Here is a 26,176-nt window from a genome sequence, read left to right as displayed (position 1 = left end):
AACATTTTCCATCACCGTATTAGATTTAATGCAGTACCGCATTAAACTTTCCTCCGTAGTCTACCTTTTTCCATCAACATGGGTGTGCCACCAACACCAAGTACAACAGTCACAGTGCCCAGCTCTACAGGGAGAGAGTCAAGTCGCTAGCCTCCCAAGCAACACAGAAGCATGGCACTGGTGGGTTGGACTGTCTCCTTTAGATGAATATTTATTTCAGCAGAAAAAGTGGGTTTGTTATTTCTTTTTAAGATTTATTTATTTATTTGAGAGAGAAAGAGAGCAGAGGGAGGGAAAGAGAGGAGAGAGGGAGAGAATCTCAAGCAAACTCCCTGCTGAGCGGGGGGCCCAACATGGGGCTTGATCCCACGACCCTGAGATCATGACATCAGGCAAAATCAAGAGGCAGACGTCTAACCAACTAAGCCACCCAGGCGCCCCAAAAAAGTGGTTTTTATCTCCAACAGTAAAACTAAGGAACAACATACAGTCGATTCTCATTATCCGTGGTAGTTATGGTCTATAAAGTCACTGTGAACACAGAATTATTAGCAAATGCTGAAACACCGCTCCTCGGGAAAATACAGGGTTAGATTCCTATGGGCTTCTGGTCATATTTTCACCAACTGATCAATATGTATAACTTTATTTCATGTGTATTTCTGTTTAACGACCCCTTATTTAGTATATATTGTTGGCTTATTAACACTGAGCTCAGGACCAAACAGCACTCTAACTTGTGCCTGAATGGGGCTTATTTAACACTGCAGTTTCTCCATAAGGCAGTCACAGCCTTCATGTGTTTACAAACACCGGACAGCACCTCGGCACTACGTGGGGGCCATTTTAACGACTGAACCACCCAGGCGCCCCTACATGGGGGCCATTTTAAACAATGAAATTACAAAAAAAAACACAAAAATATGAAGAATGGGTACTGAATAAACCACAGAAAGGACACTTATTTACTATATGAGAGCTGAAACAAGAAGGTGAGCGTTGCCTTGTTCAACATCAGCTGGGAACATGCACCTCAGATGACTCAACTTCTTTGTTGTTCTGCACAAATGACCACAGAAGTACCTCGAGTACTGAGTTTGGGGTTACAAGTAAATTGTAGCAAGAGGTGAATCCGCAAATATGTAATCCACAAATAATGAGGACTGACTGTACTCTGGAACTTGTACTTAGATACGAAGTCTTTTTTCTTTCTCTTTCAGAAATAGCTTGTGGATCTGGGTACTTGACTTCCTTAAGGTTTGGAAGCAAAAGTTATTGGGTTGATAACTTAGTAAAATGTGCTCAGGGGCCCTATGTAGATATGTTACTGATTTTATAATAATAAAAAGTACCAATCTTTTTTTAAAATTGAGATACAACCGATATATGACATTATAGTTGACCTGAACTACACAGGTTTGAACAGCACAGGTCCACTTATACATGAATTTTTTTACAGTATAGCACTGTAAATGTACTTTGTCTTCCTTATGATTTTCCCATTTTCTTTTATCTGGCTTATTTCACTGTAAGAATAGAGTATTAATACATATAACATACAAAATACGTGTTGTTTATTACGGTAAGGCATCTGGTCCACAGTAAGCTCTTAGTAATTAAGTTTTGGGGAGTCAAAATTTATACATGGATTTTTTTTGACAGAGAGAGAGAGACAGTGAGAGAGGGAACACAAACAGGGGGAGTGGGAGAGGGAGAAGCAGGCTTCCTGCTGAGCAGAGAGCCCAATGTGGGACTTGATCGCAGGACCCTGGGATCATGACCTGAGCCGAAGGCAGACGCTTAACTGAGCCACCCAGGCGCCCCTACACATGGATTTTTAACTACACAGGGGACAGGCACCCCTGACCCCCCCATTATTCAAGGATCAACTATATATTAGTTTCATACGCACAACATAATGATTTGATGTTTGTATGTATTACAAAATGATCATCACAGTAAGTCTAGTTAATATTTATGACCATACACAGTTCAATTTTTCTTGCATTGAGACTTTTTTTTTTTTTTAAGATTTTTTATTTATTTGACAGAGAGAGACACAGCAAGAGAGGGAACACAAGCAGGGGGAGTGGGAGAGGGAGAAGCAAGCTACCCGCGGAGCAGGGAGCCCAATGCGGGGCTCGATCCCAGGACCCTGGGACCATGACCTGAGCCAAAGGCAGACGCTTAACGACTGAGCCACCCAGGCGCCCCTGCATTGAGACTTTAAAGATATACCCTCTTAGTAAATTTCAATATGCAATACAGTATTAACTATAATCACCACGCTGTACATTACATCCCCAACTTAATTATAACTGGAAGCTTATATCTTCTGCTAAAAAAGATTTTTCTTTTTCTCTTTTTTTTCTGAATAATAATCCACTGTACACATACACCATATTTTCTTTATCCACTCATCCATCAACGGACATTTAAGTTGTTTTCATATCTTGGTGACTGTGTAAATAATACTGCAGTAAACATGGGGGTACATATATTTTTTCAAATTAGTGTTTTCTTTTTCTCTGGGTAAATACCCAGAAGTGGAATTACGGAACTGTATGTTATTTCTATTTTTAATTTTTTGAGGAACCTCCATACTGTTTTCCACAGTGGCTACACCAATTTACATTCTCACTAACAGTGCACAAGGGTTCCCTTTTTTTCACATCCTCACCAACACCTGTTATTTCTTGTCTTTTTCATAAAAGCCATTCTTACAAGTATGAGATGATATCTCACTGTGGTTTTGATTTTCTCAAATATACGTGTTAACTGTGATTTTTAAAATTAAATAAAATACTACAATTAAAAACTAGACATTTGGACACATCACTTACGCAGGATGCCAACCAAAAATGTGTCATCTGATTCTTAGCTTAAGGAAACATCAAACACCAACTTATGGAAATCTAATGTAATAACTGGCTTATATTTTTCAAAAATGTCTGTGAATGAAAGAGAAAGAATGGCTGGGAAACTGTTCCAGAGCAAAGGACAGTAAAGAGATGTGACAATTAAATGCAGTACGAAGGGCACCTGGGTGGCTCAGCCGTTAAGCGTCTGCCTTCGGCTCAGGTCATGATCCCATGGTCCTAGGGTTAAGCCCCACATCGGGCTCCCTGCTCAGAGGAAAGCCTGCTTCTCCCTCTCCCACTCCCCCTGCTTGTGTTCCCTCTCTTGCTGTCTCTCTATCAAATAAATAAATAAAAATCTTTAAAAAAATAAATAAATAAATGCAGTACAAAATCATGAATTGGATACTCTAGTACTAGAAAGGACATTATGGGGATAATTAATGAAAAGGAAATATGCATTATAGATAAGAGATTTGTATCAATGTTATATTTCCTGTTCTATGATTATGTAAGAAAATATTCTTAGGAAATATACACTAAAGTATCAAAGGGGTAAAGGAGGCTAATGGATGCAATCTTCTCTCAAATGCTCCTGAAGAACAATAAAATGTGATTGCAAATGAGGCAATTATTAAAAATTGGTGAATTGAGAAAGGCTACGGTAGTTCTTTGTTCTGTTCTTGAATTTTCTAAAATTTAAAATGATTTCAAAATGTTTTTTAAAAGCTGTGTAATAAAACATGCATATATGAACTTACTACTGTCTTCTGTTGTTGAGATCTTTCCAGTTTGACCAAAAATGACATTAGCAGCAGATAAACAGTGCCTGGCCTCCATAAAACATAGCTGTTGAGGAAATAAACAAGAGTAAGTGCAATTATCACCCAGCCTTATTTGCAATTAACACTTACATAAAGTCTTCTAATATGAGAAAAGCTATAAAATTAGGTAAGGAGACCTAAGGAGACCCTGTGTGGTTGCTGAACATTAAGAAGGTATATGACATATATTCTCTGGTTAAAAAGCCACCTCAAATATTAAAATAACAATGCCCCCAAACTCGTAATAATAATCCAAACTGGCTGAGAGACAACTGCTGACTGAACTGAAAGTTAGCTCTCTTCCAGTTATCAATAAGTATAATTCAAGAATGCCTATCATCCTAGACTGAGAGTGCTTCAGACAGTCCTTTAGGTTCAATCCACATAGCCAAAATGCTGTGCGTGATAAATGTGTCCCTTGTCAGAGGACTTGGAGATTTAATTTTCTGAGGTTTAGAGATCTCTCTATATATCCTACTTCAAAGGCAAAAAAGGGTAAATACGGATAGGAAGAGATTCCTGTCTCCTAGAATTTGGGGAATTTACATATAATGAATGTAGATTCCCACCAAGTTTTGAAGTTAACAGATCTCCACAGATGAACTTTCTACAATTGCTTTACCAACACACTCGAAGACTTCCTAATTCAAATTTGGGCATGGTAAAGTTCTCACCCACTTGGAGAAGATCTCTTTGTTAATATAAACATTTTGCATTTATCATGTAAGTCACAGGACCAACCCAGCAGAAATACAAAGTTAAAGTCCAACTTTTAGTTGGAAGCCACCCTCATCAATTAAATGTCTAGTTCGTATTAATAATACCTCATTTTGTTGAGAAGATTTTTCATGGTTGGCTATGACTTTAAAATCTCGGCATTAAACGTACCTCTCCATGATAGCAAATTCAGAAGCCACCTTGAGAATAGCTGGGTACTGTGTACAGTATTAGCCCAGCAACATAATCTATAGATCAGAATGTTGGTATACACCTCCGAAGCCCAAAGAAAGTTACAGTTTACATGAAGAAGCTTTAACTGTCCCTCCACAATCCCTTACCCATCTTTATCACTTCAGCTTTGGTCAGACTGGTTCCCTGCAAGCAGTCACTGCTACAACAGCGAGTGCCTTGTGCCCTCTAGGTGGCTGGTAAATGTGGGACTTTAGCACCTGCCAGGTAGGGACACATCAAGTAGCAAAACCTCATCACCGGAACCGGATGAAGATGAGAATGATATAAATGACAATTGCATTGTTTTAAAGAAAATGGTTCAAATCTCTATTTACAATATAACTCAGCTAGTTGTAACAAAAACTTATAAAACATTTTGGTTTAAAAAAAAAAAAGCACAGGGTGGGGGAGGTACTCATGAAAATTACTGCATGCTCCACATAAGCAATGCTTAACAACTTTAAATTTTTTATTACACTTCAAATTAATATCTAGATATCTTAGTACTATTAATATTGGTGGAGTTTAAGGTGTTAATTAAAATCACAGTGAATACGTGGCTTTAAAGTTGCTAAACAAAACAAATAAGGGGCCTCTGGAAGCTATAAAAAAAAGGTGCCACAAGCAGAGGCACCGGGTAACACTTTTGATGATGACCACAATGAAATGGATTCATGAAAGTTAGGTTTAACTGAATGCTCCAATAGACGCGACAGCGTTACTTACACGCTTGATCTTAGACCAAAGTCCTAGAAGCGATGCTGCAGTCACCACAGCCCTTTCTCGCCTGCTAATAGCTTTTCTGAATGAAATTCTGTGGGACAATACTTTAAACATAGGGCGCATTTACAGAACCAGCACTAACAAAAAGCTTAGAAAGGACAAAGGCCCAGTAAGGATATGGCAGCAGGTAACCAGAGAGATTTAAAGAAGGAACTCTGATAAGCAAAGAATTACCGATATTTCAGAGTGAATCAGAAATACAAATAAAAGTAATTTCTATTGTTGAATATCTTACTGAGGATTAATAGAAAATCTAGCTGGGAAAGGTGGCTGAAAAGCGTTTTAGCATTAAAACTCTTAGGGAAGAAAGGAATAAATAGTCCAATTAAAAATATACCAACATGATTCTGAGTAATTGTGATAAACAACTGAGAAGCTCAAGTTTGTTCCTGTGTAATCCTCCAGAAGAGTATATCATAAAGAGCTACAACTCTGGAACTGAGCAGAGACATTTCCAACAGAGAAAAATTACTATGGAGGAGTTAATTCTAAAGAATAACTGAAATGCATCACATGCTTTTATCGAAGCCCACATTTAACAGTCAACTTCCTCGGACAAATCCTCATAGTTACCAGATTACCACGGTATAAAGATAAAGCTGTATCTATAAGATAGACTCTGCAATTTAAGGTAACATCTCACTAGAATGAATTGATACTGTTCTGTATCACAAAAAGATGGTCTTAGGTAACTAGCATGTAATTTTAGGGCTAGCAGCATATAAGACAAAGACAAAATTCAGCATCTTACGATTCAAAAGGATTAATGCAACAAAAAGCTACAAAAATCTAATATACTGGCAAACTGGGCTGCATTTTTCTGTCCAGTTTACAGCATAAAATACAAGCTACCTGTTTTTAAAAGATGACATTTTCAAGGTACTCCTTGTTCTATTTTTACACACACTAGCAGTAACTTTGTTAGACAACTATTTGAGAAGCTTACCTTATTGATGTAAAATTGCGACAAGGTAGCAGCATTAATAGCCCACTCTATAGGATGGTAGGCATTGTGTTCAAGCTGCCGTTTTAGGGTACTGTGACAATAATGAGCAGCCTTCTCAAACATTTCCATATGCTGGTAGACTTGAGCCAGGTAATAGAGGTTATGAGTATAAACCTTCTCAAATCTATGAAGAAAAAGTAAATATTTGTATAATGGTTTACAATTTATAAGGAACTTTCATATAGCTTGGTCGTCTCACCAACCCTTTGATTTGGGTATGGCTATTCCATCTATCTGACAGATAAGGAAAACGGAGCCTCAGATTTGAACAGGGTCACATATCTAGTAAGTGGCAAATGGATGTTTTTAAATCCATGTCAGAATCCACATTCTGTAACTTTAGGAGTGTCTCAAAAGAGAAAATACTGTGCTTTTTGGAACAATCATCTTATCTATACTATGTGGAATTACCTGTGAGAGCAGATTTCTGTACCTACTCACCTTTTTGATCTCTCTTGTTCAGTAAGTTTCTCTTCTTCAGGAAGAAAATGCTCAGTAGGATCAAGAGGAGGACTCCCAATCTACAATTAAAGAAAAACAAAACTCTAAATAATTTTAAACTGTAAGCACCAAGCGCCCTCCTCTGGAGAAACTGGAGAAATCAAATTTTTAAAGCCCAGTATATTTCATTTTTACCAGTTCCTTTTCATGTTACCCAAGAAGTAATTTTCTTAACCATAAAATTTTAAAGAGTCAAACAAATAAAAGATGATTGCCTAGAAGCTCACAGTTGACAAAATTTTAACTGCTGTGGGAGGTGAACCTCAAATATACTAAAAAAAGATCTACCAATTTGCCTTTTTTCTCAAGGGAATGAGAAAAGTATATAGATTGCCCCCTTTTAATACAGAGGCAATAAAATCAGTGATTCTGTTGTGTATTACCTTGGCCAAGTCACCCAATCTCTTGTGCTTCTGTTTTCTCATTGATAAAATTCCCTCATAAGATTGCTATGAGGATTCAATGAGTTAATACATGTAAGTCACTTATAATACCATCTTAAGCCCTCCGAAAGAGCACCACTAACTGCCTCATCTACTTCTGTGAGGACAGACCTATCCGCAAGACCAGCCTTGCTTTAAAGTGAATTCGTTAAACTTCAAATAGCAAAAATGCCTTCCATTTTTAAAAATGTGATCTTACATTCTGGATGTAAATGCTAAAAGCATCACAAATTGGGTTCCTAGAATTTACAGAAAGTAAAAATGACTAAGACAGGAAGCAAGGCCGAAAGCAAACACAATAGATAAGTAACTCTCCCAAGATCTCAATAATTTTGAGGGCTGTTTATATGCTTACTCTTTAAAAAAAAATATATGCTTACTCTTTTTTGATGAAGGGAATTAATCAATGTATTATTTTCTATACATATTTCATTGTTACGGCTACCACATGTCATATATAACCCTAAATCAAACCACTCTCTTCTCTGAACTAAAACACAGGTATAACTCAGTACAAAAAGTTTGATATGTTTTATGTTTCTATATTAATACTAATGAAATATCATAAGTGTTTGGTATCTACACATTTTTTGAGGGCGGGGGAAGGACAGAGGGAGAGAAAGAGTGAGAATTTTAAGCAGACTTCATGTCAAGCACAGAGCCCAACATGGGCTCAATCTCACAACCCTGAGATCATGATCTGAGCTGAAATCAAGAGTCAGATGCTAAACCGACTGAGCCACCCAGCTGGCCTGGATCTTCACCTTTTTTTTTTTTTTAAGATTTTATTTGTTTGTCAGAGAGCAAGAGAGAGAGCGCAAGGTGAGAGGCAGGCAGGGGAGAAGCAGGCTCTTCGCTGAGCAGGGAGCCTGATGCGGGACTCGATCCCAGGACCCCGAGATCATGACCCAAGCCGAAGGTAGACGCTTAACCGACTGAGACACCCAGGTACCCCGGATCTTCACATTTTAAATGAACAATTTCATGTATAAGAGTGTGAGCCTAAAATCATGAAAGGAGGGTGTTCTATATGGATAGATGTTTCTGTGATCTGTCGCACATAACTGACCACCTAGACCTGCTCATACACAGGCAGGCTAATGTTTTTGAGATTCATGCTATGTGAATAACCTTGGGAGCTTGGTTCTTTGAAATATATTATCTGGCCTCCAGCCCAGAACTGGCCCTTCTGTTCTGGATGCCAAGAGCTACAAATCTTGTCTCACATCCCCTCCTGCTCCAGGCTGGGCTGGACCCCTGGAATGGGATCCGAGAGAGGAGGCAGACAAACATACCCCAGGCTCCTTGAAAATATAAAAACATGATAACATAGAAATGCAGCTCGCTCCAAACTGCATGTAAGCAAACCATGTTTAACTTCAAGCCCCATCATTTGCCCTATAAATATGGCCCTTATGGGGTCAGTTAGAAGTCTCACCTAAGGGGAGGATGCTCCACCCAGGCCTCTCCATTGGGACTCCAGCCTGGCTGTTTCCACGGGGCTTCCCCAGCTAAGGAGATTGGATGTTGTAAGTACTCAATGTGATGTAATTTTGCCTTATTCTCATTTATTGCCTACTATTACCTTCATCTATGTATAGATTCCTTTCCTCTTCTGTTTCTATTAGGTTTCTACAGTAATAATAAAGCTTTCTTTCCTTTTCAAAACCTAAACACGGCTGTTGTGAATCTTTTGTTCAGAACAGAAAGTAACATCTCCATTTGGCTTTGTGGTGCTCTGCTCCTCTTCTTAGTACGTTAGGAGGAAAGTTAAAACACCAAGGTAGAAGCACCATGACTTTTAAAATGTACATTCTAAAATTTCTTGGTTGGGGGGCTGGGCAGGAGGGTGCCTGGGTGGCTCAGTAAGTTAAGCATCTGCCATCTGCCTTTGGCTCAGGTCATGATCTCAGGGTCCTGGGATCGAGCCCTGTGTTGGGCTCCCTGCTCAGAAGGGAGTGTGCTTCTCCCTCTCCCTCTGCCCCACCCCACCCCCTGCTTGTGTTTTCTCTTCCTCTCTATCTCAAATAAATAAATAAAATCTTAAAAAGAAAATCCTTGGGGATATAATTAACATGCTGATTTGCTCCAATCTTTATCCTCCAGGGGTAGCTTGTTATGGGTAGGGACCATATTTTATTCCTATTTGATTCCCTAGCATTTTGCACAGTATCCGGCACATAGTAAAAACAATACATGTCTAGTGAATTAAACTGACAAAGCAAATAGGAATGTTCCGTCTATGCCTTCTGCTCACAGCACATTCCTTTTACTTGTTATCCTTTTGGTATAGATATGGAAGTCCTCTACATACTACACAGTTCTTTTTTTTTTTTTTTTTTTTTTTACTTATTTATTTGTCAGAGAGAGAGAGAGCACAAGCAGGGGGAGTGGCAGGCAGAGGGAGAAGCAGACTCCTGCTGAGCAAGGAGCCTGATGTGGGATTTGATCCCAGGACTCTGGGTTCATGACCTGAGCCTAAGGCAGATGGTTAACCGACTGAGCCACCCAGGCATTCCATTCTTTTTTTTTTTTTCCTATATTTTTTTATTTATTCATTTGAGACAGAGGGCACAAGCAAGGGGAGAGGCAGAGAGGCAGAGGGAGAGGGAGAAGCAGACTCCCCACTGAGCCAGGAGCCCGATGTGGGGCTCGAGCCTAGGACCCAGAGATCATGACCTGAGCCAAAGGCAGACGCTTAACCATCTGAGCCACCCAGGTGCCCCTACACTACACAGTTCTTAAAGAAGCAGCTCAAACTTGTATTTTAGACTAAGTCCAATTACTGAGACAATACAGTATAGTGGTTAAAAGTATGGGTTCTGGAATCAGGTTATGTGGGTCAGAATCCCAGCTTCACCACTTATTAGTGTGTGGCCTTGGGCAAGTCACAATCTAGTGTGCTTCTTTTTCCTCATCTATATAATAGGAATAATAAAAGTATCTACCTTATAAGTTGTCATGAGGATTAAATGAGTTAAAACTGGTAAAACATTTATAATAGTGCCTGCAGGTACTATAAATAAGTGCTTAAATGTTTGTTAAATAAGTAAAATATCAACAGTGGGAATATAACAAACTAAAAAGCTTCTACAGAGTGAAGGAACCCAAAAACAAAATGAAAAGACAACCTACCAAATAGAAAATTTCTGCAATCACGTATTTGAGAAGGGGTTAATATTCAAAATATATAAAAAACTCATGCAACTCAATAGCAAAAAGACCCAACCAATCTGATTTAAAAATGGGCAGAGGATCTAAATAGACATTATTCAAAAAAAGACATACAGATGGCTAACAAATACATGAAAAGATGTTCAACATCACTAATCATCAGGGAAATGCAAATCAAAACTACAATGAGGTATTACTTCACACCTGTCAGAATGGCTATTATCAAAAAAGACAAGAAATAACAAGTGTTGGGGCGCCTGGGTGGCTCAGGCGTTAAGCGGCTGCCTTCGGCTCAGGTCATGATCTCAGGGTCCTGGGATCGAGTCCCACATCGGGCTCCCTGCTCAGCGGGAAGCCTGCTTCTCCCTCTCCCACTCCCCCTGCTTGTGTTCCTGCTCTCGCTGTCTCTGTCAAATAAATAAATAAAATCTTTAAAAAAAAAAAAAAAAAAAGAAATAACAAGTGTTGGCAAAGTTAGAGAAAAGGGAACCCCTGTGCACTGTTGGTAGAAATGTAAATTAGGCAGCCTCTATGGAAAACAGTATGGAGGTTTCTCAAAAAATTAAAAATAGAACTACCATATGATCCAGCAATTCCACTTCTGGGTATTTATCCAAAGGAAATGAAAACATGAAAAGATAAAAGCACCCCCATGTTCACTGTAGCATTATTTACAACAGCCAAGACCTGGAAACAACCTAAGTGTCCATCAGTGAGTAAATGGAGAAAAAAATGTGGTGTGTATACACACATACACACACACACACACACACAGGAAATTATTTAGCCATAAAAAAAAAAGAAGGAAATCCTGCCATTTGTAATATGGATGGACTTTAAGGACATCATGGTAAATGAAATAAGTCAGAGAAAGACAAATACCATACGATCTCACTTATATATGGAATCTTAAAAAGAAAAAAAAGAAAAGAAAAAACACACAAGAAAAAAGAATGCCTAGATGCAGAGAGCAGACTGGTTGTTTCCAGAGGTGGAGGTAGTAAAGAAAAGGGTGAAGGTGGTCAAGAGACAAAAACTTCCAGTTATAAAACAAATAAATCTTGGGGATGCACTGTACAGCATGATGCCTACAGTTAATAATACTGTACTGTATATTTGAATTTTGCTAAAAGAACAGATCTTAAAAGTTCTCATCACAAGAAAAAAAACTGTAAATGTATGTGGTAACAGACGTTAACTAGACTTGTGATCATTTCACAATATATACAGATATTGAATCATTATGTGGTACATCCTATACTAATATAATGTTATATGTCAACTATATCTCAGTTTAAAATAAAGATTTAACAAAAATGAGCAAACAAATCAGCCAGAAAACACAAACTCGAGTAAATACATGTAAAAAGGCATGAAGTAAACACTTTCAAAAGAAAAAATAAAAATGGAATATAAACACTTAAAAATCATCGAAGAAATTCAAGTTAAAACAAGACTATTTTGCCTACAATAAGGGCACAGATTTTTTTTTAAAGCTACATAAGGAAAAGTTCCGAAGGAGATGAGAACTTTCATATACTAGTGAAATAAGAATACATTGCTAGTGTTTTCGGAAAGCAATGTTATAACATGTGAAATGCTTTTAAATGCCCATTCTCCAAATACTGAACGGTACAACTTATATGTGGCATCTAAAAAAAAAAAAAAAAAAAAAAAAAAAAAGGTTAACTCCTAGAAATAGAATAGAATGCTGGGTGCCAGGGGCTGGGAGAGGGGGAAATGGGGAGAAGCTGGGCAAAGGGCACAAACTTCCAGTTATAAGATGAGTAAGTTCTAAAGATCTAATAAACAACATAGTGACTATAGTTAACAATACTGTATTATATACTTGAAAGTTGCTAAGAAAGTAAATCTTAAATGTTCTCATCACCCCCCGCCTGCCCCCAAAAAAGGTAATTATGTAAGGTGATGGAGATTTTTTTTTTAAGATTTTATTTATTTATTTGAGAGAGAAAATGAGACAGAGAGAGCATGAGAGGGGGGAGGGTCAGAGGGAGAAGCAGACTCCCTGCTGAGCAGGGAGCCCGATGCAGGACTCGATCCCAGGACTCCAGGATTATGACCTGAGCCAAAGGCAGTCGCTTAACCAATTGAGCCACCCAGGTGCCCAGGTGATGGAGAAATTAACTAATCCTAGTGTGGTAATCATTTGCAGTATATTCATATATCAGATTATCACACTGTACACCCTAAATTTATACAATGTTATATGTCAATTATATCGATAAAGGTGGGGGCACCTGGCTGGCTCAGTAGGTAGAGCATGCGACTCTTGATTTTGGAGTTATGAGTTCGAGCCCCACACTAGGTGTATAGATTACTTAAAAAATAAAATCTTAAAAAATAAAAAGCTGGGAAAAATTTAAATAAATAAGTTAAATATTCCTCTGTCTTTTTTTTTAACTTTTTAAGTAATCTCTACACCCAAAGTGGGGCTCAAACTCATGACCCCAAGATCAAGAGTCACATGCTCCAGCAAATGAGTTAGCCAGGTGCCCCAATATTTGGTCTCTTAACCTCACACAAAACCTACCAATGAATAACTCTTCATAACAATAAAATATATTTTCTTGGGCGCCTGGGTGGCTCAGTCGGTTAAGTGTCTGCCTTCGGCTCAGGTCATGATCCCAGGGTCCTGGGATCGAGTCCTGCATCAGGCTCCCTGCTCAGCGGGGAATCTGCTTCTCCCTCTGCCTGCCGCTCCCCCTGCTTGTGCTCTCTCTCTCTCTGTGTCAAATAAATAAAATCTTTAAAAAATAAATAAATAAAATATATTTTCTTTATTACTTATTCTATATCTGAACAATTTTATGGAGAAAAAGAATCCCTTTACCTTAATACAATAATTATTCAACAATATTACCTTGAAAGGCAGCATGGTACAGTAGAAAGAACAAGAGTTTGGGGTCTGACAAACCAAATTTAAATCCTGACTCTGTCACATAGTGTATGTTAACCTCACTGAATGACAAGCTCCCTACCTATAAAAGGGAATAACAGTACTTCCTTCATAAAACAACAAGAACAACAACAAAACAGTACCTCCTTCATAGAGTTGTTGTGAGAATAAAATACAGCCTGCTTAAGCACTCAATAAACATTAGTGTTTATTAGTTATAACTTTTATTTTTTTAAGATTTTATTTGTCAGAGAGAGAGGAAGAGAGCACAAGCAGGGGGAGCGGCAGGCAGAGTAGGCAGAGGGAGAAGCAGACTCCCTGCTGAGCAAGGAGCCCGAGGGGGGGATCAATCCCAGGACGCCGAGATCATGACTTGAGCTGAAGGCAGCCGCCCAACTGACTGAGCCACCCAGGCACGCCTACAACTTCTAAAACTAAAATGTTCATTTTTATCACTTATAACATCTAGTCCATCTTTACAGGGAAGATGAAAAAACGTAAGTAGAGTATAATCAAGGTGTACGCATGTATTGTATACATTTTCCATGTATTCATGATCCAGATGTTTATCATTTTAATGGTTATATCATATCCCCTTTTATTAGTGTACCATAGTTTACTTAACCATTCTGCAACTATTTGATACGTAGAGCATGTTTCTGGTGACTTTGCATTAACTACTCTATTATCTGATCCCCACAACATTTCTTTATTGTTGATAGGAAGGTTATCCCCATCTTACAGATGAGGAACCGGTGGCACAGAAAGTCTGAATTCCCCCAGGTCAGTCAGTTATAACCACAAACCAAACTAGAATCCCCAGTCGCCTATCTTCAAATCCAGTGATTTCCCCTGCTGTGTTTAGATCTCTCCTTTACCTAGAACTCTATTTCTTATCTACAGATTTTTTTTAAATGACATTCTAACGCCTGCCACTATTAGGGCAATAATTTATGAAATACTAAAAATATTTTTATTTAGAATAACTATTGATACTAGGCAAGTACAAAATCATATAAGCAATTAAATTCTCCAACTACTGTAGATATATATTTAAACTGAAACGCTCTATTAAAATTCACTCAAGCATTCACACAGTAGTAACATTCTTTTTTTTGATTGATCTGGATGGACAAAGTGGAATATCACTCATTATTTCAAGAAACAGGTACTGTTCTAGATGCTGTGGAAACAGCAGTGAATACAGTTAAAAAAATATCCTTGTCATCAGGGAACTTACATTTTAGTACTGAAGATGGGTGATAAATAAGATAAATCACTAGAATGAACATCGTGTTAGACAATGGTAAGTGTGAAGCAGAAAATAAAGCAGGAAAGGACAGGAAGTGTCAGAGGGGTGGTTTGTAGTATCAGGCGGAGTGGCCAGTGAGTGCTCACTGGATGGGAGACATCGGAGTCAAAAGCTGAAGGGAATGAAGGAGTGAGCCAGGTCAATAGCTAGTGGAAGAGCAGTCTCAGCAGAGGAAACAGTTAAGGGCAAAGACCCTGAGTCAGGAGCTTGTCTGGTGTGTTTCAGGAATAGCAAGAAGGCCAATGTAGCTACATCACAGTGAGACAGGAGAAAATAGTAGAAGATAAAATTAGAGAAGGGGCGCCTGGGTGGTGCAGTCGGTTGAGCAACTGACTCCTGGTTTCGGCTCAGGTTGAGATCTCAGGGTCATGAGATCGAGCCCCGGGTCAGGCTCTGCACTCAGCGCTGAGTCTGCTTAAAGATTCTCACTGCCTCTCCCTCTGACCCTCCCCGCCTCAAATAAATAAATCTTTTAAAAAAATTACAGAAATAATGGCAGCCAAACAGATAATGAACTTGTAGTCTTTATAAGGTCTTTGGGGTCTACACTAAGCAAGATGGGAAAGCCATTAGCAGAACTTGAGGGAAGCAGTGATGTGATGGGAGCTGCGAACAGACTGAAGGGGGCATGAGAGCAGAAAGACCAGTTAGGAGACTACAGCAATAATCTCAGCAAGAGAGGGTGGTGGCTTGCACCAGGGGATAGCCGTGGTCTGATTCTAGATATAATTTAAAGGTGAAGCCAACTGTAGGTTAGATACAGTGTGAGGAGAAGAGGAGTGTCCAAGGTTTTAGGCCTCAGCAACTGGAAGAAAGAAGTTGGTGTTTACAGCAAGGGAGGTGGGGAGGGGAAGGTTACCAGTGTTAGATGGTAGCTTTAGAGACACCTACTCCTTAAAAAGTGCAAATGTCACATCAGCAGTGGGACAGACAAGTCTGGAGTTGGAGAGGTACAGACTGGAGATATAATTGGGAGCCATCAGCGAAGAGATGGTATTTAGAACAAGGGAATGAAGGCAGATGGAAAGAGGAGACGTCCAAAGACTCCACTCTGGGTACTCCAGCGTTCAGAGGCTGGGAAATACGGAGGAAGCATCACAGAGAAGAAAGAAAAAGAGGTGGAAGCTAAGTAAAAAAAGTGTTTCAAGGAAGAGAGACTAACAACTGTGCCAAATGCTAGATTGATCAACTATGTCAAATGCTACTGAGAAGTCAAATAAGATGAGGACTAAAAATTTAGTGATTTTAGCAACATATAAAACACTAGTGAACTTGGTAAGACACTGATTTTCTTTTTCTTTTTTAAGACTTTTTTTTCCAGGCAACATACATTTATTTCACATTTCTAGGAGGTAAAAAAAAATATCAGATACTGATGCTTTATGCATGCTCAGGGCCAGCTTATAAATACTCCATTCCGGGGCCCCTGGGTGGCTCAGTCATTGGGCGTCTGCCTTCCGCTCAGGTCATGATCCCGAGGTCCTGGGATTGAGCCCCGCACTGGGCTCCTCGCTCTGCGGGAGGCCTGCTTCTCCCTCTCCCACTCCCCCTGCTTGTGTTCCCTCTCTCGCTGTGTCTATCTCTGTCAAATGAATAAATTAAAAAAAAAAATCTAAAAATAAATAAATAAATAAATAAATAAATAAATAAAATATTCCATTCAGTGAAGTCTTAACACAAATTTGCATCAGTGAAAAGAAACTGGCAAAATCCATTTCCTGCCAATCAACTTGTCAGATGGTGAAGACCAAAACAGAATGTTTCATCAGTTTTAATTTTTTTCCAAAGATTTTAATTATTTATTTGAGAGAGAGCGCGCGAGCCTACACACATGAGGTGGGGGGAGGGGCAGAGGGAGAGGCAGACTCCCCACTGAGCAAGGAGCCCTACGCCACTCGATCCTAGGACCCTGGGATCATGACCTGAGCCAAAGGCAGATGCTTAACCAACTGAGCTACCCAGGCACCCCCAGTTTTAATTTTTAAATATGACTGTCACATTGGAAAAATGAAATAAATTCATTAAAATAAACTGTACAAAGGCAAAGTAGAATAACAAAAAAATATTTTACTAAAACGAAAGATTACAGAAATTTCCAGACAAGCCATATAAAATGGTCATAAGCTTTTTTTTAAAGGAAGGATTCTACACTTGAATTATAATGTTTATTAGTGAGGGCTGTGATGTTTGTTTAATGTTTCCATTTTGGTTCAATCAAGCTTGTCCATCTACAGCATCTAAATAAAGTTAGACTTGGCTAGAGAGCATATTCTAAAGAACTGGTTAGCTGCTTTTAACCAAGGCAATTAGATCACCAAAGAAGTGGGAAAGGAACCCATAAAATTAAAACTACTTCTCTCCCTCAAAAAAAATAATAAAAACACCCATACCCCTATAGCTAATCCTGACAATTACCTTCATTCACAGTGCTTCATACTTAAACCATGATGGGGGAAATGAATAAAAGCAGAGAGGGGCCACTCCTTTTAAACGTTTCACAACAATCCGGATGGTACTTCTAGCCTCCGCTCATGCTTTACAACACTGAATCAGGACAAGACATAGATCTGCTAATGTGCATTTAATCACCAAAGGACTGAAGATGTCCAGGCTTTTATTCTATAATGTCTCTAAGACTGTGCAAACAAAAAAGGAAGAAGTCTCGGCAGAACAGAAGTGATGCACGCTTAATGATCAGATCGATTTTAAATATTATTCATGGCATATAGCCTAGTGCATGCTCTAGCTGTTTCTATGGCTTGGGCTTCATCGGTCTTCCATCGCTCTGCTACATCATCATGGATCATCTGTATTGGGAGCACTTAACAAAGCCTGGATCGACAGCAGAACTTACGGATCTGCAGTACTGAGGACCACTTATCTTTCAAAATATCTAAACATATTCTTCCCAACGTGTCTACATTAGGATGATAAATTTTGGTCATGAAACATAGTTTAAGGGCTACCATCGAGTATTCTTCTGGAAGGAATAATTCAAGTTTAAAAGTCCCTCCCTCAAAAATGAAACAAGACGAAACCAGAGAGGGAGACAAACCATAAGAGACTCTTAATCTCAGGAAACAAACTGAGGGTTGCTGGAGGGGAGAGGGGTGGGGGGGGATGTTTTGGCTTTGTGATGGACACTGGGGAGGGTGGTATGTACTATGGTGAGCCCTGTGAATTGTGTAAGACTGATGAATCACAGACCTGTGCCCCTGAAACAAATAATACATTATATGTTAATTAAAAAAAATTTTTTTAAAGTCCCTCCCTCAAGAAAAATAAAATTAAATTAAAATTAAAATTAAATAAAAAAATAAATGTCCCTCCCTCAAATGGAAATCCTGGGGGCCAGCAATGACCACATGAAAATAACGGGCATTGTTTTCATCTGGTTCTGCTTTAATGCCAGGAACTGCTTCTACCAGCAAACGCTGGGTTTCCTTCATAATCCTGTGGGGCAGCCCGGCCATCTTGTCAACTCCCGAGTTTGGCCTCTGGTCTTGACTCTGGCTCTGCTTGCTTCACACACGAGTGCTAAGATTTTATTTTTAAGTAATCTCTACACCCAACATGGGGCTCAAATGCACAACCCCGAGATCAAGAGTCACATAGTCTACTTGCTGAGCCAGCCAGGTGCCCCAATAAGGCATTGCTTCTTAACTCTGAATGTAAGAAACATCAAAATATCTGGTTATTTAAAGGAGTGCTACGCATAGCCTCAAAACAAAATTAACTAAAATCCATTGTAATTTTAGAAGACTGCCGACATTTAAAAAAAACTGGGCTTTATTTTTTAGAGCAGTTTTAGGTTCACAGAAAAATTAAGCTGATGTGGACACCTGGGCGGCTCAGTCGGTTAAGTGTCTGCCTCTGGCTAAGGTCTTGATCTCAGGGTCCTGGGATCAAGCCCCCCACGTTGGGCTCCCTGCTCAGTGGGGAGACTTTACCCTCTCTGCCATTACCCCTGCTTGTGCTTGCTCTCTCCCACTGTGTGTCAAATAAATAAAATCTTAAAAAAAAAAAGGAAAAATTAAGCTGATGATATAGAAATACCTCCTATACCCCCTTGCCTGCACACATGGGTAATCTACAAACTGCCAACTTTTAGCAGGCAAAATTTATTAAGGAATGGATCGTAACACAGTGATTTGCTGCTTTTACAGGGCTGTGACCCTCTAAAATAGAAATTTTCGATCTAGGCTCCCTAGAGCCCTAGAAAGTTCTATGGCACCTCTTTTGTACTACCACAGTGGGGTGGGAAGAAAGCACCTAGTGGATTGGGCTGAGAGTTCTTCTGACCTGCTTAACCACAGTGGCTCAGTTTTTACAAATTACATTTCAAAGGGATTTCACAAGTGGAAAAAAAAAAAAATCACTGAAAACCTTTTCTCTGAGGCAGTGGTTCTCAAAGTATAGTACCTGGACCAGCAGCATCAACATCAGCTGGCACCTTGTTAAAAAGGCAAATTCTCAGGCCTCAACCAAGACCTACTGAAGAGTCTCGGAGTGAACATTCTGTTTTAACAAGCCCTCCAGAGCCCTCCACAGACAGATGCATGCTGAAATTTGAGAACCATGCCCTCAAAGACTTTAGATATTTTGCTTAAGTAGCTGTTTGCTTTCCTGTAAGCACTGCTATTCTCAGTGGAAATCAAAATAAAATTTTTATTTTTACTTATATTTCAAAATAGAATTTTTATTTTGTTATTCTTTTTAAAAGATTTTATTTATTTATGAGAGAAAGAGCGTGCATGCACTAGTAGGGGGGAGGGCAGAGGGAGAGGGAGAAGCAGACTCCCTGCTGAGCAGGGAGCCCGATGCAGGACTCAATCCCAGCACCCTGGAATCATGACCTGAGCCAAAGGCAGATGTGTAACCAACTAAGCCACCCAGGCGCCCTCAAAATAGAATTTTTAGATTATAAATGAAAATATGCCAATATCAGTATTTTAGGTTAATATCAGAATATTTCCTATATAATTATATTTGGACTAAGACTGCACTTAGACCCCATCTGAGGATTATTTCTAAGAACCCTATCTGGGGGGCGCCCAGGTGGCTGTCGTTAGGCATCTGCCTTCGGCTTGGGTCATGATCCCAGGGTCCTAGGATTGAGCCCCATATCGGGCTCCCTGGTCCACAGGAAGCCTGCTTCTCCCTCTCCCACTCCCCCTGCTTGTGTTCCCTCTCTCGCTGTGTCTCTCTCTGTCAAATAAATTAAGAAAATCTTAAAAAAAAAAAAAAAAAGCACCCTATTAGGTAGCAGACCTATCCACAGAGACCTGATAGGCCAGAAAGGACTGGCATGATATATTCAGGGTACTAAACGAGAAAAATATGCAGCCAAGAATACTTTATCCAGCTAGGCTGTTATTGAAAATAGGAGAGATAAAAAGCTTCCAGGACAAACAGAAACTAAAAGAATTTGCAATCACCAAACCAACCCTACAAGAAATATTGAAAGGGGTCCTCGAAGCAAGGAGAGAGCCCAAAAGTAACATAGACCAGAAAGGAACAGAGACAATATACAGTAACAGTCACCTTATAGGCAATATAATGGCACTAAATTCATATCTAAATTCATTATCGAGAAAGGGAAACCTGAGATCCGGCTGCTGACTGAGAAATGCAACACGGTCAAAATGTGGGTACAGCTCCTGATTCCCAGGATAGAAGATGGGAACAACTTCAGGGTCTCCATTCAGAGGAGACAGTTGCAGAACTAAGAACCGTTGCAAGTGAAGCTGCATCTTATCTGGACCAGATTATATTACAAAAGCCAAACTGGTTTCTAAAATAACTAAATATCCATACGTGGACGACTATCGCTGCACTGTGACAGACATTGATGAGAAAGAATATATCAGCCTTCGGCTCATCATATCAGAGCTAAGGAATCAATATGTCACTCTACGTGACATAATCCCGAAAAATATCAAGAAGATCAAACGGCCCCAGAGCAGCAATGCAGAGACACTGTACTGAGGCCATGGCCAGGGCCAGGGGACTCTGTGAGTCTGGCTCAAGACCGACATTGCCTTGGTTTGTTATATGACTATCGTGATGGGGAAACTGGCTGGAAATAGTAATCACACCTCTCTCTGTTTTTAATTAGAGTCTTTTTTTTTTTTAAGATTTTATTTATTTATTTGACAGAGAGAGAGACAGCTAGAGAGGGAACACAAGCAGGGGGAGTGGGAGAGGGAGAAGCAGGCCCCCCGCCGAGCAGGGAGCCCGATGAGGGGCTCAATCCCAGGACCCTGGGATCACGACCCGAGCTAAAGGCAGACGCCCCTTTAGTTAGAGTCTAATGAAACTCTCATGTAGTTCTGTGGAAAAAAAAAAAAGAAAAAGAGCATCCTACTAAAGAATGAATGGGTCAACCAGGAAATTAAAGAAGAATTAAAAAAATTCATGGAAACAAATGAAAATGAAAACACAACTGTTCAAAATCTTTGGGATGCAACAAAGGCAGTTCTAAGAGCTAAGTATATAGCAATACAAGCCTTTCTCAAGAAACAAGAAAGGTCTCAAATACACAACCTAACCCTACACCTAAAGGAGCTGGAGAAAGAACAGCAAATAAAATAAAGCCTGAATTAATAAGATTGATAAACCCCTGGCCAGACTTATCAAAAAGAAAACAGAAAGGACCCAAATTAAAAAAATCATGATGAAAGGAGAGATCCCAACCAACACCAAAGTAATACAAACAATTATAAGAACATAATATGAGCAACTATATATGCCAACAAATTAGACAATCTGGAAGAAATGGATGCATTCCTAGAGACGTATAAACTACCAAAACTGAGCCAGAAAGAAAACCTGACCAGACCTATAACCACTAAGGAAATTGAAGCAGTCATCAAAACTCTCCCAACAAACGAGAGCCCAGGGCCAGATGGCTTCCCAGGGGAATTCTACCAAACATTTAAAGAAGAATTAATACCTATTCTTCTGAAACTGTTCCAAAAAATCGAAATGGAAGGAAAACTTCCAAACTCATTTTATGAGGCCAGCATTACCTTGATCCCAAAACCAGACAAAGACCCCATCAAAAAGGAGAATTACAGACCAATATCCCTGATGAACATGGATGCAAAAATTCTCACCAAAATACTAGCCAATAGATCCAACAGTACATTAAAAGGATTATTCACCATGACCAAGTGGGATTTATTCCTGGGCTGCAAGGTTGGTTCAACATCTGAAATATCAATCAATGTGATACAATACATTAATAAAAGAAAGAACAAGAACCATACGATCCTCTCAATAGATGCAGAAAAAGCATTTGACAAAGTACAGCATCCTTTCTTGATCAGAACTCTTCAGAGTATAGGGATAGAGGGTACATACCTCAAGATCATAAAAGCCATCTATGAAAAACCCACAGTGAATATCATCCTCAATGGGGAAAAACTGAGAGCTTTCCCACTAAGGTCAGGAATGCGGCAGGGATTTCCACTATCACCACTGCTATTCAACATAGTACTAGAAGTCCTAGCCACAGCAATCAGACAACGAAAAGAAATAAAAGGCCTCCGAATCGGCAAAGAAGAAATCAAACTCTCACTCTTTGCAGATGATATGATACTTTATGTGGAAAACCCAAAAGACTCCACCCCAAAACTGCTAGAACTCATACAGGAATTCGTAAAGTGGCAGGATATAAAATCAATGCACAGAAATCAGTTGCATTTCTATACACCAACAACAAAACAGAAGAAAGAGAAATTAAGGAGTCAATCCCATTTATAACTGCACCCAAAACCATAAGATACCTAGGAATAAATCTAACCAAAGAGACAAAGAACCTGTGCTCAGAATACTATAGAATACTCATGAAAGAAATTGAGGAAGACACAAAGAAATAGAGAAACATTCCATGCTCATGGATTGGAAGAACAAATATTGTGAAAATGTCAATGCTACCTAGAGCAATCTACACATTTAATGCAATCCCTATCAAAACACCATCAACTTTTTTCACAGAAATGGAAAAAATAATCCTAAAATTTGTATGGAACCAAAAAAGACTCCAAATACACAGTGGAATGCTGAAAAAGGAAAGCAAAGCTGGTGGCATCACAATTCCAGACTTCAAGCTTTATTACAAAGCTGTAATCATCTAAACAGTATGGTACTGGCACAAAAACAGACACATAGATCAATGGAACAGAAGAGAGAGCCCAGAAATGTGACTCTCAACTCTATGGTCAACTAATAATCCACAAAGCAGGAAAGAATGTCCAATGGAAAAAAGACAATCTCTTCAACAAATGGTGTTGGGAAAATTGGACAGCCACATGCAGAAGAATGAAACTGGACCATTTCCTTACACCATACACAAAAACAGATACAAAATGGATGAAAGATGTAAATGTGAGACAGGAATCCATCAAAATCCTTGAGGAGAAAACAGTCAGCAACCTCTTCAACCTCAGCCACAGCCACTTCCTCCTAGACACATCGCTAAAGGCAAGGGAAGCAAGGGCAAAAATGAACTACTGGGACTTCATCAACATAAAAAGCTTTTGCACAGCAAAGGAAACAGTCAACAAAACCAAAAGACAACTGACAGAATGGGAGAAGATATTTGCAAATAACTTAGCAGATACAGGGCTAGTATCCAAAATCTATAAAGAACTTACCAAACTCAACACCCAAAGAACAAAGAAGCCAATCAAGAAATGGGCAGAAGACATGAACAGACATTTTTCCAAAGAAGACATCCAAATGGCCAACAGACACATGAAAAAGTGCTCAACATCACTCGGCATCAGGGAAATCCAAATCAAAACCTCAGTGGGATACCAACTCACACCAGTCAGAATGGCTAAAATTAATAAGTCAGGAAACGACAAATGTTGGTGGGGATGCGGAGAAAGGGGAACCCTCCTACACTGTTGGTGGGAATGCAAGCTGGTGCAACCACTCTGGAAAACAGTATGGAGGTTCCTCAAAAAGTTGAAAATCGAGCTACCCTCTGACCCAGCAACTGCAATACTGGGTATTTACCCCAAAGATACAAATGTAGTGATCCAAAGAGGCACATGCACCCCAATGTTTATAGCAGCAATGTCTACAAAAGCCAAACTATGGAAAGAGCCCAGATGTCCATCGACAGATGAATGGATAAAGATGTGATATATATATATATGTATCACAAAGAAATAGAGAAAGTATCATATCATCTGTGATATATATATATATATATATATAAAGTATCATATCATCTGTGATATATATATATATATATATACACACACACACACACGACGGATTATTATGCAGCCATCAAAAAAATGAAATCTTGCCATTTGCAATGACCTGGATCGAACTAGAGGGTATTATGCTAAGCGAAATAAGTCAATCAGAGAAAGACAATTATCATATGATCTCACTGATATGTGGAATTTGAGAAACAAGGCAGAGGATCACAGGGGAAGAGAGGAAAAAATGAAACAAGACGAAACCAGAGAGGGAGACAAACCATAAGAGTAAACTTTTAATCTCAGGAAACAAACTGAGGGCTGCTTGAGTGGAGGGGGATGGGAGGGATGGGGTGGCTGGGTGATGGACATTGGGGAGGGTTTGTGTTGTAGTCAGCACTGTGTATTGTGTAAGACTGTATTGTGTAATCACAGACCTATGCCCCTAAAACAAATAATACATTATATATATATAAACCCTATTAGGTAATCACCTAGATAGCTCTATAGAGAGATCCCTGGGTATACTGAAGAGTCATGTACTAATAATGTAAATGAGGAAGAAGAGCCTTCAAATCTTGACTAGTTTTTCTTTCCTTTTTTTTTTTTTTTAAACATTTTATTTATTTATTTTACAGAGAGAGAGAGCACAGCAGAGGGAGAGGGAAAAGCAGACTCCCCACTGAGCGGGGAGCCTGATGTAGGGCTCGATCCCAGGACCCTAGGATTATGACCTGAGCCCAAGGCAGACGTTTAACCAACTGAGCCACCCAGGGCCCCCACATCTTGACTCATTTCAATAAAAATTTAAAATTTATCTGACATCCAACATACCTCTTTCATATACTGGTTATACAGTGCTTCTGATGATTCTAGGTAAGCCTGTGCAGTTTCAATTTCTTCTCTTTCAGACCACAGGATACCCAGGTTATTCTGGAAAATAAAGAAAAGAGAAATAAATAATGACAATATAAATCTTCCAATTAAAGTAACTTTCAGGGGTGCCTGGCTGGCTCAGTTGGTTGAGCATGTCTCCTGATTTCAGCTGAGGTCACGATCTCAGGGTCCAGGCCCAGCAGGGAGTCTGCTTGAGATTCCCTCTCCCTGTGCATCCCCTTAAATAAATAAATTTCTTAAGAAAACATTTCAATAAACTTCTATGTTATTGGTTTCTTTTGTAACCCTTTACATTTTATGTTATACATTTAAAATAATTATTCTGTTTATGAAATACAGGCTTTACTAGACTGCAAAAGGGGCTCATGGCACAAAAAAAAGGCGGGGGGCACACGCAGAAACCCTACAGTTTACAGGTGACTTGATCATTCCTCTGGAACACAGACCTCTGGTCTTCTGGCTTCACATAATGTTTCTATTCTATCATTTTTTTAAGTGAAGTGATCAGTCCTCAGGAGGGACTGTAGGTCACAGGGATAATGTATTGAGATGGGACAGTTGTTTTCTTTTTATTTAGGAGGGTCCTTTGCAGGACCCTGGGGAAACCCGAAGGGGCTCTTGCCCACTACTAACTTACTGATTACTCTGCCCACCCAGACTCAAAGAATATAATCTCCCTTAATATTCATTTCCTGATCATAGAAATGGATGCACAAATCACCTTGTCCCACTCTCTAGTTCAACTTATTTTTCCTGACAGGAGTCCCTGAGAAACTCCATTTAGCCAGGACACCAATCAGCCCAACCCCAGTACACCGTATCTAGCCTACAGAGTCTAGAGATTTCCCTAGTACCAGGAACTGGTCGGCCACATGTGCTCTGTTTTGATGGGATGGTGATATATTTAACCTGCAAGCTCCAGGGCAGGCTGTGCCACAGAAAGCAATGGTTCCCGTGTGCGATAAATCTTAAACCAAGTAGAGAACTCCAGAGTGTATCTAAGAAAAACTAAGGTTTTTCTTTTGAGCCATAACCTATTGCGATCTTGAAGGTAAAGACCATGCAAAAGATCTAGAACTGATTTGATTTTTAAAAATTAATAGTGTAATGTTTTGTTTTTTAGTTTTGCAATTCTTTTTATTGAGATATAATTGACACATAATGTTAGTGGTTTTTTTAAATGTTCACTCCACAAAAATAACTACTATTGACATTTTACATAAATTATGTTTAAATATAATATAAATCCTAAAATACACCAGAAACTACTATATCATTCACAGAGC

General features: G+C 39.2%; 1 protein-coding gene and 1 pseudogene across 1 annotated transcript in view; one reads left to right on the top strand and one right to left on the bottom strand.

The window, feature by feature from the left end:
• KIFBP (kinesin family binding protein) overlaps positions 1-26,176 on the bottom strand; it is a 41,709-nt gene that overhangs the window by 7,702 nt on the left and 7,831 nt on the right. Inside the window, exons 2-5 of the mRNA XM_032423799.1 lie at positions 24,828-24,926; positions 6,864-6,943; positions 6,363-6,546; positions 3,620-3,707 (exon numbers count right to left, since the gene is read on the bottom strand). Of these exons, the coding sequence (XP_032279690.1) occupies positions 3,620-3,707; positions 6,363-6,546; positions 6,864-6,943; positions 24,828-24,926 (451 nt within the window). The remainder of the gene's footprint in view (positions 1-3,619; positions 3,708-6,362; positions 6,547-6,863; positions 6,944-24,827; positions 24,927-26,176) is intronic.
• LOC116644193 lies at positions 15,783-20,891 on the top strand (annotated as a pseudogene).

Source organism: Phoca vitulina, unplaced genomic scaffold (assembly GCF_004348235.1).
Source record: "Phoca vitulina isolate PV1807 unplaced genomic scaffold, GSC_HSeal_1.0 scaffold29, whole genome shotgun sequence".
Classification (NCBI taxonomy): Eukaryota; Metazoa; Chordata; class Mammalia; order Carnivora; family Phocidae; genus Phoca; species Phoca vitulina.
The sequence above is the reverse complement of the archived record's forward strand: the minus strand, read 5'-3'. Positions and strand labels throughout refer to the sequence as shown.